Source organism: Netta rufina, assembly GCF_964035555.1.
Source record: "Netta rufina genome assembly, chromosome: 27".
Classification (NCBI taxonomy): Eukaryota; Metazoa; Chordata; class Aves; order Anseriformes; family Anatidae; genus Netta; species Netta rufina.
Window position 1 is genome coordinate 2,226,139 of NC_140151.1, and position 15,933 is coordinate 2,242,071.

Consider the following 15,933-nt stretch of genomic DNA (forward strand, 5'->3'; position numbering starts at 1 on the left):
CCCGGCGGCGGCGCAGGCGCACGAGCGCCCCGCGCCACCTCAGCGTGCGCGTGCGCGCGGGGAAGAGACGTGAGGGGGGATAAAAGGGGAGGGGGGGAGGCGGCGGTTGTGCGCATGCGCTTTGCTCCCGGTTCCCGTTTAATTGGGGGATTATCGTTGGTTTTTGTGCCCCCGTCTCGGTGTTATGGGGTTAAAAAGTGTCCCCGCGTCTTCCTCAGGCAACGAAAAGAATAAAAAAATAAAATAAAGTAGAAAAAGAAAGGGGTAAAAGAGGGGTGCGCCGCCCGGGAATCGAACCCGGGTCGCAAGAATGGGAATCTTGCATGATACCACTACACCAGCGGCGCGGCTGCTGCCCAGCCCCCGCCCCGCCGCCTTTAACCCTGCTCCGCCCCGCCTCGGCCCCACGGCTCGGCCCGGCCCGGCCCGGCCCCGCGCAGCGCCATGCCGGCCGCCAGCCTCCTGCTGCTCCTCGCCGCCCTCTCCCCGGCCGCCCTGGGCCGAGGGGAGCAGAGCGGTGCCCCCGGGAGGATCGGTAACGGCGGGGTTGTGGGGCCGGGAGGGGGTTCTGAGGGGGCTCCGCGCTGCCTTCCTCCTCCTCCTCCTCATGGCTCCTCTTCCTCACAGCCGTGGTCGGTGGCGGCATCGGGGGCACGGCGGCGGCTTATTTCCTCCGGGAGAAGTTCGGGAGAGGCGTCCGGATCGAGGTGCTGGAGAGGGAGGCGGTGGGAGGCCGCCTGGCCACGCTGGAGGTGGAGGGAGAGAGCTACGAGGCGGGGGGCTCGGTCCTGCACCCCCTCAACCTGCACATGAAGCACTTCGTCAAGGAGCTGGGTGAGCCAGGGCGAAGCTTTGTTATTTTCCCCCTCCCCGACCCTAAAAATCCCCCTCATGAAGCTCCCCAGCGATTCCACACGCTCGTCTGAGGCAGGTGGGGCCCCTTTTACTGGGGGGCTGCAGATAAACAAACTCCTTCCCTTCTTTATGACAGCTCCGGGACCAAATCATAACATCCAGCTGAAGCTAAAATCCCCTCAGGAAGCTAAAATCCAAGCCCTGAAATTCCAACCTCACTAAATAACCTTTTTTTTCCCACCCCTTTTCTCAAGGTCTCTCCGCTGCCCCCGTCTCCAGCGGCCTCGCGGGCGTTTACAACGGAGAGGAGTTCGTCTTCGAGGAGAGCAGCTGGTACATCATCAACGTCCTCAAGCTCCTCTGGCACTACGGCCTCAACCCCCTGCGAATGTATATGTGGGTGGAAGACATCCTGGACAAGTTCATGCGGTAAGGAAGCCACCTCGGTGGCTGGAAGCCACGTGCTGAGCGCTGGACGTTACTTACGAGTGGCAGGAGCGTTAGGGAGGACAAGGTTCCTGGCTGATGGCGTGGGTGCAGTGCCTGCCAAGTTGCAAAAATGGGTGAAATCGTCCCGTTGGCGCTGAGAAACAAGGCTCTGGTTGCTCTCTTTCTGTTGGTAATCTTTTCCCGAGGAGGAAGATTGAGGTAAGTCCTGTAATCTCAAAGGAGATGAGGCAACGTGCTGCCGGCAGAAACGTGGGTTGGGGATCAGACGTTCCATGGCTCTGGCACCTGGGTGCTAAAGGTCGTTGAATTTGTAGCAGTGCACAACGTGCTTTGGTTAGGAAAGGTGAGGGGATTGAAAATGGGCTCTCTTTAGACCTGTTACCACTTAGGCTAGGTCATGGCTGGAAGTATGAGCCCTGCTGCTCCCTTCAAAGGCTCTCGGGAGCCCTACCCCAGGAGGCACCGTGAGATTCTTTTCATTTTCCAAGGGCAGCAGATAATTAACAGCAACTGAACGCTTGAATTCTGTTTCCACGATAAGAGCTCCTTGGCTGGTGCACGTGTTGTGCAGCTGGTGCGAGCGTATTTCCTTTTCTCCCGTTAAAGGATCTATCGCTACCAGACGTACGACTACACCTTCAGCAGCAACGAGCGGCTCCTTCACGCCCTCGGAGGGAACGATTTCACCCAGATACTGAACCAAACCATCGATGAAGCCATGCAGAAGGCCAGCTTCTCCCACAAGTTCATAAACGAGGTGGTTTGCCCGACCATGAGAGTCGATTACGGGCAAGGTGTCAACATAAACGGGTTTGTAGGTGGGTGTTTCGAGGTCCTCCCCCTGGGAAAAGGGGCACATGGGACGGAATGATGTCCTGGTGACCTCGTGCTCTTCATACCGTGTGTGTTGGGGTTCCTGCTTCCTGGGCTGGGCTGGCAGCAACCCATTTATTTATTTCCTATCGCAGAACGATTCCTTCCGCTGCCCTCCCTGGCTGGGTTACTGGGTTACTCTGGCAAATGAGCAATCGCTTGCTAAGTGACCTACTTAGCCCTGTCATTAAGCAAGCTCTGTGTCCCGATGGGACACCGTTTCCTTTAATTTTCCACTTGCTGCCTCAAGCATTTCCCTACAGACTGGTGCTGGATAAGTAGTGCTAATGATCGTGGTTTCCTTGTAGGTGCTGTGTCTCTGGCAGGGGCAGAATCGGGCCTTTGGTCAGTAAAAGGGGGAAACAAACTCGTCTGCACTGGCCTCATCTACGCCTCAAAAGCAGAAGTTATCTCCGGAACGGTTTTGTCCATAGAGCCCAAAACCAGACCCAGATCCACAGGTGAGTTGCATTTGTTTTCCCTTTGGCGGGGGGGAGAACATTGCTCAGCTGCAGCTTGGTCAGACCAAAGCCTTTCTTTGGTCTTTTAAAATGAAAAAGCTGGGCTCTGTTCAAAGCCAGAGATCACAAGCTGAGCGTGTAATACTTCAAAAAGCTTCAGCTGACAACAAAGCGTAATAAACACCAGTGGGATGGGATTCAAAAGTGGGAAGGACGCTGGGATTTCCCCCAGCGGTGAAACGGGATGACTGAGCTCTTCTCTCCTCCCCAGGGGACCCCGTGAAGCTCTACCAGGTCACCTACAACACGACGGCGGGGGTGACGGGGGACACGTACGACATCGTCGTCATCGCTGCTCCGCTGAACCGCAGGATGGCCAACATCACCTTCAAGAACTTCAACCCTCCCGTCCCCGAGTTCTCCAGCCCGTACCACCAGACCGTGGTGACCTTGGTGCACGGGCGCTTAAACGCCTCCTTCTTCGGTTACCAGGACCCTTCCGCCTTTCGTTTTGGTGCCATTTTCACCACGGAGAATCCCAAACTCTTCATCAACAGCTTAGGGGTGGTGTCTCCGGTGGAAAAAAAGGGCGAGGGAGGAAAGCTGCCCCTGCAGTCGGCCGTCTGGAAGGTGTTTTCCAAGGAAGTGCTCACCAAAGAGCAGCTCAGCTTGCTCTTCTCCTCCTACGACTCGGTCAAGGTGAAGAAGTGGCTGGCGTACCCTCACTACAGCCCCCCGGAGCCGTTACCCCCGATCATCCTCCACGAGCAGCTCTACTACCTCAACGGCATCGAGTGGGCCGCCAGCGCCATGGAGATGAGCGCCATCGCGGCCAAGAACGCGGCGCTGCTCGCCTACCACCGCTGGTACGGCAACGCCGACAAGATTGACCAGGAGGATTTGCACGAGAAGCTGAAGACGGAGCTCTGAGCCCGAGGAGCGCCTCGCTCAGACCTGAGGCCATCCAGCTGCCTCTGCTTGATTGGAGTGGTAATTAAAAGGTGGCAAGCGCTTTAAACGAGCGCTCTCATGCAAAACACTCGCTCTGCCCCCAAGCTGTAAATGCCACGTTGACCCTAAAGTGTCCTTCTCGTTGAGGAGCCTGCCCAACCCCAGATCTGCATCGCTGTGCTCAGCTGAGCCCCCCCCCAGACCTGTGTGTGTCGATTTCCTTCAGTTGGGGAAAAAAAATCAACGTCTCGGCCCTGAACTCTTCTGCCTGGACCTTTTTTTTTGGGGGGATCTATCAAGTAGTTAGCTCTTGGGGTGGGCCTGGTGCAGTGGAAATCGTGGCTTCGTTTTTAACTTTTAATTTGCATCCAGAAGTACCGTGAGCTGGGGGGGAGGGGGGGGAGATGGGTCTGCTTCTAGCTAAGGGAGTTGGGCGAGTTGCCAAAATGGGTGGGAAGCAGGCAAAACGCCCGCTTTTTGTCAAGGTTTAGCTGCCTACAGCAGGGCCCCGCTTGGTTTTAGCGGCTGAACTTTTCGGGAGAAGCCTTTCTGTCCCCTTGACCGTACCTAACGCTGCTGCGACACCTCAACCACGTCCGACTACGCAGAAAGCACCGGGTTGTCATTAAAATAAAATGAACGTGATGGTTCGGAGGGAGCTGGAGGCGTCGCCTGGAGCTCTGTCTGGGTTGCGCTGCGCTCTCACGGAGCTGCTGCCGGGCCTTCATCAGCCACGTAGCGGTGTAGTCATCCTCAGCGAGCGCTGCAGGGCTGAGAACTGAAGGAATAACGTCAGTGCTAGCGGCTAATCCCAGATTTCTGGACAGGAACTCCTCCCTGATGGAGAACAAGTTAATTAATTGCCTGTTAGTTAGCTGCAGGGGCGAGGCTGCGCTCACCTGGAGAGCTCAGGCTCAGCAGCAGGCCACCACGAGCACTGTCTCATGCTAGGAGTGATGAATTTAGCTAATTAAAGCTAAATTGCAGGACAAAAAGGCAGCTGTACGCTTGTAAACCTGCCTACTACCAGAGGAATTCAGCTGGGGTCGTATTTATTGCATCCAAGTTGCTGCTTCTGTCCCTGCTTTTCTCCTTCTGCGCTGTTTGAAGGCTTCCAGCTTCTGGAAGCCGCCCCGTGGAGGGGCTGGAAAGCAAACTAAATATTTATACTCATCTATATGATGGGTACCTAAATATTTATGGGTTACATACTCAGCCCAGGCGCCTGCCTGCGGTGTTGTACATAGCGGGCTCCCGAAAATGTCACGTAGCCAGGGAGGGCTGGAGGAAAAGGTTTGTTAAAAAAAGTAACAAAAAAGGACCTGAAAAAAAAGTCCTGTTCACTGAGGACCTGGAAGGGGCATTGACTGGCTCACAAAACCACCCCAAAAAGGCCAAGTTTTGTTTAGGAAGCTCCCAATGTTTCTGCAGGCCCTGGGCATGCACCACAAGCACCAACATTGTCCCAGAGTGTTGGCACAAACCGGCCTCAGTGATGCCACGGAGCAGAGAGAGAGCAAAAATGTTATTTAAAAACCTTTATTTAAATCATTTCCTCCTGCCAGGCAGCCCCCTTGAGCACAAACGCTCTCTGGCACTATCAGCAGAAGGGAATTTACCGTTTTCTTGGCAATCGAGACCCCGTGAACAAGGCTCAGCTTTGTTGCCTGTTTTTTAGGGAAGAAAACCAAAGGTAGAGCCATTTTGACATCCTCTTGGAGAGATTTAGCATCCTGAGTGTTCCCTGAGGTTTAAAGCTACCAACACACTGCTCTGCTCACAAAAGTCACGCTCTGGCTACACAAAAAGTCCAACTCACACGAATTACTTCAACCATTACAAAATTTATTAAAAAAAAAAAATAAGTTTACACTCCTGAACGCTTCACTCCAGGTTCAGGGAAAGGGGTACACAAAACAGGGCGGGTTCGGTCTCGTCACAGCGGGTTTCACTGGCTCTACACTCGCTCCAAAGCTTCCAGCATGATGATGCTGTTCCCTCGTATTACCTGCGAAGAGAAGGCGAGAGCAGTGAGGTGACAGTCTAAAATGTGGCTTTTTTTTGGACACAGGAGTTGTGGCTTTTTAAAACGTGGCTTTTTTGGACACAATTGATTAAAGTTTGTGCAGTGGTGCAGAGTTTGGTGCCCCCTGCCCGCAGCACTCACCACCATGCCAATGTTGTTCTGCTGCCCTCCCTGCGCCATCTCCACGCACTCATCGATGACCAGGTTCATGAAGGGATCGAAGCCCCGCAGAATGCCCTGCACGTGGCGGCCGCCGTTCAGCTTCACTGCAAGAAACGCGTTGGGTGTAAAGGGCAGGCAGCTGCTCTCCCCGCAAGGGAACTTCTATGTGTTTATTTTTTAGTGTGTGAGGGGAAATTAGAGCATCGCATCGCCGTGGGGCCAAAAAAACTCCTTAAAGCAGGAGATGGGATGTGGGTTGGCATTAACGGGGCTCAAGGGGGGTGATATGGGGACACAGCGCGGTGCCGGGACTCACGTGAGAGCTTCTTGTCCATGAACCTGCAATGAAAACGGAGAGGAGGTGAGAGGTGCTGAGGTGTGTGGGGAGGGATAGGGGGAAGGGAGAGGGGCTGGGGGGGAAGGGGGGAACCTGAGGGGGAATGGGGAGGGGCCTAGGGGGAAGAGAGGGGTCTAGGGGGAGTATAAGGGAAAGGGGGGGGGTCTGAGAGAAAAGGGGGGGGTCTGAGGGTGGAGTATAGGGGAAAAAGGGGAGTCTGAGGGGGGATTATAGGGGAAAGGGGAGAGTCTGAGGGAAAAGGGGAGTGTGACAGGGGGATCTGAGGGGGGAGTCCTAAGGGGGTGGGGTCTGGGGGAACGTGGGGTGGGTCCGAGGAGAAACAGGGGTGGTCTGGGGAGGAATCTGGGGGAAACGGGGGTGGTCTGAGGGGTAAGTTTAGGGGGTGGGGGGGGGTCTGAGGAGAAAAGGGGTCGGGGGGGGGCACGGCCGCCATGACACCGGGCCGCGGGGCATGCCGGGAGCCCAGCGGGCGGCTCCGTGCCCGCCCCCCCTCAATTTTTCCATCCCCCCCCGGCCCCGCAGCCCCTCCCGGTGCCTCCCGGTGCCCCCCGTCCCGTCCCGGTCCCGTCCCGGCCCCGCGCTCACTTCTTCAGCTCTGGCGGGTGCGCCTTGCTCATGGCGTCCCCTCAGCGCCGCCGGCCCTCACTCACGCAGCCGCCCGCGCCGCGCTCTGACGTCAGCACGCCGCCCGCCTCGGCCAATCGCGCCCGCCCCCCGAGCCCTCCGCCAATCGCGCTCGCCCCTCGCCGCCCGCCCCGCCCCCCCGCCCTTCGCGCCTTCCCGGCAGCCAATCAGCGGCGGCGGTGGGTGGGGGGGGGGAGGTGCAGGCGCGCGGCGTAGCCCTGCACGTGGCGCCGCGGCACGTGGCGCTGGGCGCGCGGCGGCACCGCCGGCTGCAAAGGGGGCATTGCACCGGGCATTGCACAGCCGCTGCATTGCACTTTACTGCACCCTGCACTGCACGCACCCTGCATTGCACAGCTGCTGCATTGCACATTCTTGCACCTGCTGCATTGCACGTTATTGCTTCCTGCATTGCACCCCTGCTGCATTGCAACCCCACCGTGTTGCATGTTGTTGCACCCTGCGTTGCACCCCTGCTGCATTGCACATTATTACACCCTTGCTGCGTTGTGGTCTGCTGTTACATTTTTTGCACCCGCTGCATTGCATGCCTGCTGCATTGCAAGTTACTGCATCCACTACATTGCACTTTAATGCACCCCTGCATTGCACACAACTGTACAGCACACCCACTGCAAGTTATTGCACCCACTGCGTTGCACACACCTGTACAGCACACCCACTGCATTGCACGTTATTGCACCCACTGCATTGCGCACCTGCCCCATTGTGAACTCCCTGCATTGCACACCCACTGCAATGCATGTTACTGCATCCACTGCACAGCATGCACCCTACATAACACACCTACTGCACTGCACACCTGCTGTATTGAACACTAAGGCAGCTGCTGCATTGCACGTACCCTGCATCGGATGTTAATGCATGCCCCCTGCATTGCACTCTACTGCACCAACTGTATTGCACATCGTTTCACTTGCCGTACTGCGCTTTATTGCACCTCCCACATTGCACACACACACACTGCTGTCCTGCCCCATGCACACACACCGATGGTCAGCCTACCCATGTGCAGGCTGTGCTCAGCACACACACAGGGGCCACGCCTCCATTGCACACCTGCACAGGGATCACCCCTCCATTGCACACACACACACACAGGGGGCACCTTGCACACATGCAACCATCACCAAATGCACCCACTGTGCACACTGTGGGGGCTCACCCTACACCGTACAAAGGCATCACCCGATCCGTTGCACATCTGCACAGCTCCCCCTGCACGGCTGCTGCTGCAGGAGCCCCCCCCCAGAGGGCTGCAGCCCCCTGAGCACCCCCGCGCTCCCCCTGACCCCGCAAGCAGGCCGAGTGTGGCTCCTCGCCTTTAATGAGCGCGCCGCCCCTGGCGCCCCGCTACTGCCGGAGGGCGGCCAGGCTGTCCTTCATCTTCTTGGCCATGGCGGGGATGAGGCGCAGGTGGTCGTCCCCGCAGGCGGCCACGCAGGCGTCAAGCTGGGCGCGCACCCGCGCCTCCGTGCCGCCCGCCTCCAGCGCGTCCTTGGCTTTGTCGTTGCAATGCAGCGTGCAGCGGCTCAGGCGGTCCTGCACGGGGACAAGGGGACATAGAAAGGGGGTCAGCAGGCTCAGGCAGCCCCCCACCGGTGCTGTGCACCCTGCTCCGCACCGTGGTTGTGTTGTTCCTCACCTGGAAGCGCTCCAGCTCACCGGTGACGATGGCTTGTGCCTGGGCCAGGGGCGCGTGGCACCGCTCGATGCACTGCTGCACCTGCTGCATGGAGGCCGTGCTGTTCTCGCAGCACCGGGCGCTGCACCGGAACATGGCTCCCTGCAAAGAGATGGGGTCAGCAAGGTGCAGCCCCCCCCCCCCCCCAGGGAAGCCCCCCACTTTGTGTGAGCGCCTTGCAGCAGGCAGAGCCCACGGTGCTGCTGTGCATGGAGCTGGGTGCGACCCCCTTGGGCACTTGGGGGGTGTGGGGGTGCACTGGGGGGGCACAAAACTTGCAGAGAGCATGGGGGGGGGGCACAAACCTTGCACAGGGTGGGGGGAGACAGAGAGCTTACACAGGGCATGCACTTGGGGGGCACAAAGGTTGCAGAAAGCATGAGCTGCAGAGGGAAGGGGGGGCACAAAATGTGCACAGGACATGCTGGGGGGTTGCACAGCCTTGCACAGGGTTGGGGGGAGACCGAGAGCTTACACAGGGCATGCACTCGGGGGGCACAAAGATTGTACTGGGCAAGCAATTGGAGAGCACACAGGTTGCACAGGGCAGGCACTTTGGGGACTCTGGGCTTGGACTGGGAGGCACTGGGCTTGTACTGGGGGGCTCTGGGCGTGCAGCAGGCATGCACGGGAGAGCCGAAGAGGTTGCATGGGGGGGGCAAGAACTGCACGGGCCGGGGGGGCTTTGCTCGAGCAGGGGTAACTCGGAGAGGATGGGGGGGCGCGGGGGGGCCCCTGGGGGTACCTGCATGCCGCGGATGCTGTCCCGCTCCAGCTCCTGCACCGCGCTCTCCACCGCCGCCTGCACCCTGCCCTGAGCCTCCTCCGCCATGCCCGGGCCGGCCCCGGCAGCACCGCCCCCGGGGCGGGGGGAAGAGGGGAAGGGGAGGGGAAGGGGAGGGAAAAGGGGAGGGGAGGGAGAGGGCGGGGGGAGCCCCGGCACCGCCCTGCAGGGATGGGGAAAAGGGCGGGGAGAGCCCCGGCGGCACCCGCTGTGCAAAGCTGCAAGGGTGTGCAACGGCGTGCAGTATTGCAAAGGCTTGCAACGCTGCAGCAGCGTGCAACTGTGCGATGATGTGCAATGCTGCAGCGACATGCAAGGCTGTAATGGTGTGCAACGCTGCAACAGTATGCAGTGCTATAACCGTGTGCAATGCTGCAACAGTGCAGAATGAGGCAATGGCATGCAACGTTTCAGCAGCATGCAACATTGCAACTGTGCATAGCGCTGTAACCATGCACAATGCTGCAAAGCATGCAACGCTGCAGCACCTTGCAGCAGTATAACAGCGTGCAACACTGCAACAGCGTGCAGTGCTGTGACGGTGTGTAACGCTGCATGCTGCGCAATGCCACACTGTTGGGTGATGCTGCACGCTGTGCAGCACTGTAAGGATGTGTGATGCTGTAACGGTGTGCAATAGTGCATGTCGTGCAATGCTGCACACCGTGCAATGCTACAGTGGTGTGCAATGCTGCACCAGTGCACTGTACTGCACGAGATGCAATGCTGCATGCCCGTGCAATGCTGTGCTGCTGCACGCCATGCTGCTTTGCACCCCTGTACCATGCAGTGCTGCTCTGTAACATATTGCACTGCTGTGCCCCCCCCATGCAACGTGCACACCCTGATGCAACACCCAGCCCGTGATGCAATGCCCGTACAGCACCACAGAGCAAGGGCTGGTCTCACCCTGCCTGACTCTCGGTGCTGAACCTTTACCAAACCCTTCAACCCCCCCCCAGCGCTGCACTGAGCCCCCGCGGCCTCATCCTGCTCCTGGGCTGGTGGCCACAGCCTCAGTTCAGAGCCACCGCCAGCCCCGGCCCGCCCGCGCCCGGAGCCACCACCATGACGGCGTGGGGCAAAAATCCGGAGAATGCATGAGCCAGCAGGAGGCTGCGGGAGCTGGCGGACACGGCGGAGCACCAGCATGCACGCACAACCCCATTTATCCCATCCCAGACCCCAAAATGCAGCCGGGGTCCCGCAGGGCCCCCCTGTTACTTTGTAAGTCCAAGGTGCAAACGTTGCCGTTGTTTCCATCGCTGCAGGGTGGTGACGCCGCGTTGCTGCCCCTAAAGAGCTGCAAGCAACTTCCTTCAGGGGCTGCCACCCTGGAGCTTAGAGCAAAAAAGAAAAACCCCAAAAGGGACTCAACTCCCCCCAGAAACCAAACCGTGAGCACAACACCAGAGCCCAGGCACAGCCTTCTGAAAAAAGTGTCCTTTATATCACTTAAATAACTCTAATCCAGGTATATTAGGGGGAGGGGGGAAGGGAAAAAATAATAACAGGACAGCCGATCACAATAACATATTATAGAAATCAAAATTAATTTAAACCACACAAAATAAATTAAAACATTAAATATTAACTTTCAGTGCAACATATACAGAAGACAGAGTAACCATGACTAAAAAAAAAAAAAAACAAAAAAACAAAACAAAAAAAAAAAACAAAACCAAGAAAACAAAACAAAACAAAACCAAAAAAGCTTCAGGTCGGTTATGATAAAGACTACGGAAAGGATTAACGAGTCGACGGGAGGTTAGAGCACCGGTTTGAGGAGGTTCCCTAGGATTACGGTTCGGTTTTATTCGTCCTAAAAAGAGCAGATCTGTCCCCAAAGGTCCATGCGGCGTTGGGGCTTTGGAGGATTGCCGAGCTGAGGGCTCGGCGGCACTTTTTTTTTCCAGCAGGCACGCTCGTAGAAAAATAAACCCAGTGACCCGGCGCTCGGCTGGGTTTGGGTTCTCTTTTTGCCTTTTGGTTAAAAAAGAAGAGAAAAAAAAAAAAGAGCGTTTGAAGGAAAAAAACAACAACCAGAAACACAAATTAAGCTTTCCAGGGGCCGGTTCCGCAGCAGGCAGGATTTTGGGGCGTTTTCCCCCATTTCCAGCACTCTGGGCTGAAAGCTCTGGCGGTGGGGACGGACGGCAGTGGGAGCTGGATTGTCGAATGGAGCGGGAGGCACTGGGAGGTACTGGGAGGCACTGGGAGCTCCTCCTCTGCCAGCACCCGCTGCGTCGGTTCCCCCGCTGCCGTCACCTTGGGGAAGGGGGATGTGGGCCCTCTGCGGGGCTTGCTGCCATCCCCCACGGTGGGGAGGAAAAAAAAACCAGGAAAATAAAAATAAAAAAAAAAGGAAAATAAAGAAAAAAGAAGAAGAAAGGGGAAAAAAACAGGGAAAACGAAGGAAAAAAGCTGTGTTCATTCCCGGCGCGGCGTCCTGGCTCGGCTGCGGCAGCTCCGGCTGCGTCAGACGACTGCAGGAGAAGAAGAAGGAGGGAGCGGGGTCAGGGGGGGGCCCGCCGTGCCCGCCCAACCCCGGTGCCGTCCCGTACCCGTCTCGGCGTGGCAGCAGGACGCGCCGCCCTTCAGGAGCCCGGCCGGCTTCTCCTGGCCGCAGAGGGGTTCCCGGCAGCACCCGCAGCGCTTCCGCAGCCGGCAGCAGCTGCAGGACAAAAGGGAGGCGGTGATTGAGGTTTGGGGTCCTGCGTCGCACCCCAAATGTCCCCATCGGGAGCCGTGGGGCCCCCTTACTCACTGTATGAGTACGCAGACGGCGATGAGCACGACCGAGGCCACCACGGCCACCACCACCAGGGCGGTGATCGTCTGCTTCTTCTGGTTGGCGGCCACCACGGCCAGGAGGTCGGCGTGCTCGCAGCGCGTCCCCACGTACCCCGAGTGGCACCTGCAGCGGGACGAGGACAGCAGTGTCACCCCTGGATGGCAGGGACGGGTTCAAGTCCCACCCCTTTGGGGAAATTTCAAGCAGAAACTGTGCGTTCGGGGTGCTTTTTCCCAGCCAAACCCACGCTGAAGTTAGGGGTGGTGTCGGCACCCCGCGGAACGGGGCACGTGCCACCCCGTGGTGCTGCAGCTGGGATTTTGTCACCCCCCACCCCATATGGCAGCACCCCCAGATCATCCTGTGGCACCAGCAGGTCCTCGGGATCATCCCTTGGTGGCTCTGCAGCTCCTCATCCTCGCTCCAAAGCCAAATTTGTGCTCCGAGGCACTTCTTGGGGGGCTCAGTACCGTTCTCCCCCCTCTCCGAAGCGGCTCTTACACGCACGCCGGCTTGTCCTCCTGCACGAGGAAGCGGCAGGTCCCGTGGAAGCAGAACTGGCTGTGGGAGTCGGGGCACTCATTGAAGTGGGACCGCACCGCCGCCGCCACTGGTGGACCTGCAGCAGGGAGAAAAATAGGATGAAAAATAGAAAGAAATTAAAAAAAAGGTATTTTTTTGCTATTTTGGCGTGACTGCTGGATGTCTCCGTCCACCAAAATGAGCCCACATCAGTCCTACCCGAGCCCCCCCGTGGGAAATAAGCCTCGCAGGCACTAGAGGAATTTACTAAAGAGCTTAAAGCTTAAAACAGGGGTGGAGAGAGTTAACCAACAGCCTCGGGTCTGCCCCGGCCCCGAATTTGGGGAGGGAGCAGCGCCGCGCGCCGGGGATGCTGGTTTCCATTACGCCCCGCGCTGGTTTAAATTATCCTCCGCAGCAGAGACGGAAAACAAATATCCTGCTTTCGGATTAGCCCTCGCATAAAAGCACATCCGATCGCTGTCGTTTCAAAGCCACCTCAAGTTCCTGTTGCCGTGAATTTATGGCAGGCCGGGGTAATTAAACCCACGTCTGCCGAATGCTTCCGGGTCCTGCGTGAGGCGCAGCGAGCAGAGACCCCGCACGGGCCCGGGGAGATGCTCGGATCCCCAAGGTGGGTCCCAGGGCAGCATCCTCGGGTAGCCAGGAGCTGGGATTTGGTTTTGTTTTTGGAAAAAGGCTGCTGGCTTCACGATGGCATCGCCGAAACCCAGCGCGGGCAGCGGTTGAAGTCCCCGACTGCTCTGGGATGTTTCCTCTGCGAGATGAAAGCTGCAGCGCATCGAGCCCCTCGCCACAAAAACCCCATCCTCGGGGGTGGTTTCATCTAGGAGAGCCCGGTCCCTCCCTGCTCATGACTTCACCCTCCCCAGCCCTACAAAAAAACAGCCCTTTGGGGGGATTTTCATGCACACAGGCAAGCCTTAAGGGAGTTCATCCCAAGTTTTTGCAGCCCAGCCACCGGCTGTGCTCACGGGAAGAGGTGCCCGAGCGGCACAGACGGATGGGGATGAGATGTGCCAGCCCCTGAGCATCCTGCACGCACCACTCCATCCTCCAAAACCCCAAATTATCAGGGGAAAAAAAGCCTTGTTCACCCCCTGCACCGCATCCCAGGGGGAAAAACATCTCGCAGGGACCTGGAACAGCACCGGTAGGGACGGCTCGGAGGCGTTCAGCACCCGCGGGGGCACCGCGTCCTCCTGGCCCTCCTGGCTCGCATTAAGCAGCCGCCGGCGCTCGCAGCTGCCGGCCACATTGCAGCCACGGCGCGGGCAGCACCACCGAGCCCTGGCCCAGGTCCCAGTGCCCCAGCTCCGGCCGTTTTTGGGTTTGTGGGGCTCAGCTTCACCTCCTGCCCCGTCGATGCCCAGCCAGACGCTTGCTCTGGTGCTTGGGGAGCCGCTTTCCTTTGCCACGTGCTGGCGAGCGCGGCTGACCCATCGGTTTTCCCAGCCCGGAGAGGTTTCAGATCCCTGCCAGGAGCCGTGGCTGCTTTTTAACCCGGTGCCGGAGGAAACGGGCCGCTCGCGGTCCTGCCGAGGCTGCTTCGCTTCGAGCAGCCACAAACCACGAAACGCCGCGGCAGCCGGCTCCATCCCCACGGCAAAACCGCCTCGTGCTGCTTCTGCCCCAACCTGAGCTGGAGAAACAGCGGCGAGGAGAAACAGAGGGGAAGGCTCCCGGCTCCCCATTGTGCTGCTTTTATGAATGAAGCGATTTATCGGATGCGAAGGGCTCGGTGCCGCCGTGAGCCAGCGTCAGGCACCGGCCCTGAGGGAGCTGCGGGGCGGCTGGCGAGCAGCATCCCACCTCGGGGGCGAGAGGAAGCAATTCCTCTCCCCAGGGCTTCCCAAATCGCAGACCCTGCAGCCTCAGTGCCCAAATTGCCCCGCTCCCGGCCGAATCTGCCACAAGGCTGCAGCAGGACCAGGTTTCCCCACGTGGCAAGCGTCTGCTCTCTAGCATGCGCCCCCCACAAGGAGGGAGTTTTGGAAATCAGCACCGCAGAGCCCTTTTGCCTCGCTCCCCGGGGTCTGGCACTGCTTTTCCCTCGGGTGGGAGGCTGCAAACCCAGCAGCAAGCACGGAGCAGCTCTTGCATCGCTCCCCCCTGCCGAACACCGCCCGGTTTGGGACGCCGAGCCGGTCACAGGGCTGCTGCTCCGGCACAACTCTCATTTTACAAACCAGGGAAAATAAAACAGGCAGCACTCGGCTCTGCTCCTGCACCCTGGGCATCGCCCCAGCGGCATTTCACGCTCCAGCTGGTTTCAGATGGAGCAGCCAGGCTCACACCACACCTCCGGAGGCTCAGGGCAAGGTGCTGCCCCAGAACTTGACCACAGCAAAACCTTTCTCCTTCCAGCCAGCACCAGGGCATCGCTTATCCTCGAAGCTTTCTGTTGGGATAGCTGCAGGGAACAGGCCTGGTCCTGAACGGAGAAAACCGCCCCGAATTCGCACTGTGTGGCCGTGCCCTGCAGCCCTGAGCTCTCCGCTCCTGCCCCTGCGGCACCGGCACCGCAGCGCCCGCAGCACGGTGAGGGAAACCAAGCAGGAAACCTCCAAATCACCGACGTGCTCCCATCCCGACGAGGAGGAAGGGGAAACCTGACCGCAAGCACCACGATGCCGTGCCCCTGGCACTGACACATCGCAAGCCCCGATGCTCGCCAGGGCTCCTGCGCCCACCCGGAGCCCGCGTGGCTCTGCAGGAAGCCATCGTGGGCTGGGTTAGAGCAGATAAACCACAGCTGGGTTTTCTTTGTTGCTTTTCCAGTGGCATTATTGCGAGTAACAAACTCACCGCTCAGGGCCGACGTCGTGTTCTCCAGGGCATGGCACACGGCTACCAGCACGCCTGCGGAGAGAGAAGAGAGCGGTCAGAGGAGCTGTCCCAACCCAGCTGGGACAAAAACTCTTTTGGCTTCAGAAAAGAAGTAAAAAATTCCCCTAAAAACCCTAAAGAGGATCCCAAGATAAGCAGCACAGGGTGTGCTGTGCTGTCACAGCACCTGCAGGACACCTGCTCGCCCCAGCTCCAGCCTGGGCAACCACAGGGCCGTGGCTGCGAGCCCAAGTGGCCCAGCATCTCCTCAGCCCTTCTCCAGCCACCCCCGGCCCGTGGGTGCCGAAATCCCTGCTCGAGGACACACAGCCCCCAAACTGTCTCTTTTTGCAGGGAGAAGGGTTTGGGAAGCCCCACCGGCTCCGAGGGTTTAAGCGGGTGGCTCGGCCCCGGGGTGTGAAGCCAGCCGAGAGCAGCAGAGCCTCCCACAACCTCTGCCCGCAGACCCCTCTTTGACCCAATTACTCGCACGGCTTTAATTAAATCACACAGAAAGC

At 58.7% G+C, this 15,933-nt stretch overlaps 4 protein-coding genes across 4 annotated transcripts in view; 1 reads left to right on the plus strand and 3 right to left on the minus strand.

The window, feature by feature from the left end:
- The first annotated feature begins 395 nt into the window (after window positions 1-395).
- PCYOX1 (prenylcysteine oxidase 1) lies at window positions 396-3,956 on the plus strand. The gene is made up of 6 exons (XM_084302377.1): window positions 396-535; window positions 628-834; window positions 1,110-1,284; window positions 1,912-2,123; window positions 2,487-2,639; window positions 2,911-3,956. The coding sequence occupies exons 1-6, from the start codon at window positions 445-447 to the stop codon at window positions 3,567-3,569; spliced, it is 1,497 nt and encodes a 498-aa protein (XP_084158503.1). The 5' UTR covers window positions 396-444; the 3' UTR covers window positions 3,570-3,956.
- A 1,458-nt stretch (window positions 3,957-5,414) lies between these two features.
- On the minus strand, window positions 5,415-6,820 carry SNRPG (small nuclear ribonucleoprotein polypeptide G). Its single transcript, XM_084302238.1, has 4 exons — window positions 6,722-6,820; window positions 6,095-6,117; window positions 5,758-5,882; window positions 5,415-5,598 (listed from the first exon to the last, which is right to left on the minus strand). Exons 1-4 carry the CDS (start codon window positions 6,751-6,753, stop codon window positions 5,548-5,550), a joined length of 231 nt encoding a protein of 76 aa, XP_084158364.1. The 5' UTR covers window positions 6,754-6,820; the 3' UTR covers window positions 5,415-5,547.
- A 1,288-nt stretch (window positions 6,821-8,108) lies between these two features.
- FAM136A (family with sequence similarity 136 member A) lies at window positions 8,109-9,324 on the minus strand. The gene is made up of 3 exons (XM_084302384.1): window positions 9,211-9,324; window positions 8,427-8,567; window positions 8,109-8,323 (listed from the first exon to the last, which is right to left on the minus strand). The coding sequence occupies exons 1-3, from the start codon at window positions 9,295-9,297 to the stop codon at window positions 8,135-8,137; spliced, it is 417 nt and encodes a 138-aa protein (XP_084158510.1). The 5' UTR covers window positions 9,298-9,324; the 3' UTR covers window positions 8,109-8,134.
- Window positions 9,325-11,325: 2,001 nt separating this feature from the next.
- Window positions 11,326-15,933, minus strand: part of TGFA (transforming growth factor alpha) — a 7,422-nt gene continuing 2,814 nt past the window's right edge. Inside the window, exons 2-6 of the mRNA XM_084302152.1 lie at window positions 15,395-15,448; window positions 12,545-12,662; window positions 12,017-12,166; window positions 11,814-11,923; window positions 11,326-11,735 (exon numbers count right to left, since the gene is read on the minus strand). Of these exons, the coding sequence (XP_084158278.1) occupies window positions 11,728-11,735; window positions 11,814-11,923; window positions 12,017-12,166; window positions 12,545-12,662; window positions 15,395-15,448 (440 nt within the window). The 3' untranslated portion in view covers window positions 11,326-11,727. The remainder of the gene's footprint in view (window positions 11,736-11,813; window positions 11,924-12,016; window positions 12,167-12,544; window positions 12,663-15,394; window positions 15,449-15,933) is intronic.

Coding starts and splice junctions, on each gene's coding strand:
- PCYOX1 (XM_084302377.1), top strand. CDS start 445: ATGCCGGCCGCCAGCCTCCTGCTGCTCCTCGCCGCCCTCTCCCCGGCC. Junction 835..1,109: donor GCACTTCGTCAAGGAGCTGG/GTGAGCCAGGGC, acceptor CCTTTTCTCAAG/GTCTCTCCGCTGCCCCCGTC. Junction 2,640..2,910: donor AACCAGACCCAGATCCACAG/GTGAGTTGCATT, acceptor TCTCCTCCCCAG/GGGACCCCGTGAAGCTCTAC.
- SNRPG (XM_084302238.1), bottom strand. CDS start 6,753: ATGAGCAAGGCGCACCCGCCAGAGCTGAAGAA. Junction 5,883..6,094: donor CATGGACAAGAAGCTCTCAC/GTGAGTCCCGGC, acceptor CGTTTCTTGCAG/TGAAGCTGAACGGCGGCCGC. Junction 5,599..5,757: donor AGAACAACATTGGCATGGTG/GTGAGTGCTGCG, acceptor TTCTCTTCGCAG/GTAATACGAGGGAACAGCAT.
- FAM136A (XM_084302384.1), bottom strand. CDS start 9,297: ATGGCGGAGGAGGCTCAGGGCAGGGTGCAGGCGGCGGTGGAGAGCGCG. Junction 8,568..9,210: donor ACAGCATCCGCGGCATGCAG/GTACCCCCAGGG, acceptor ATCTCTTTGCAG/GGAGCCATGTTCCGGTGCAG. Junction 8,324..8,426: donor GTGAGCTGGAGCGCTTCCAG/GTGAGGAACAAC, acceptor GTCCCCGTGCAG/GACCGCCTGAGCCGCTGCAC.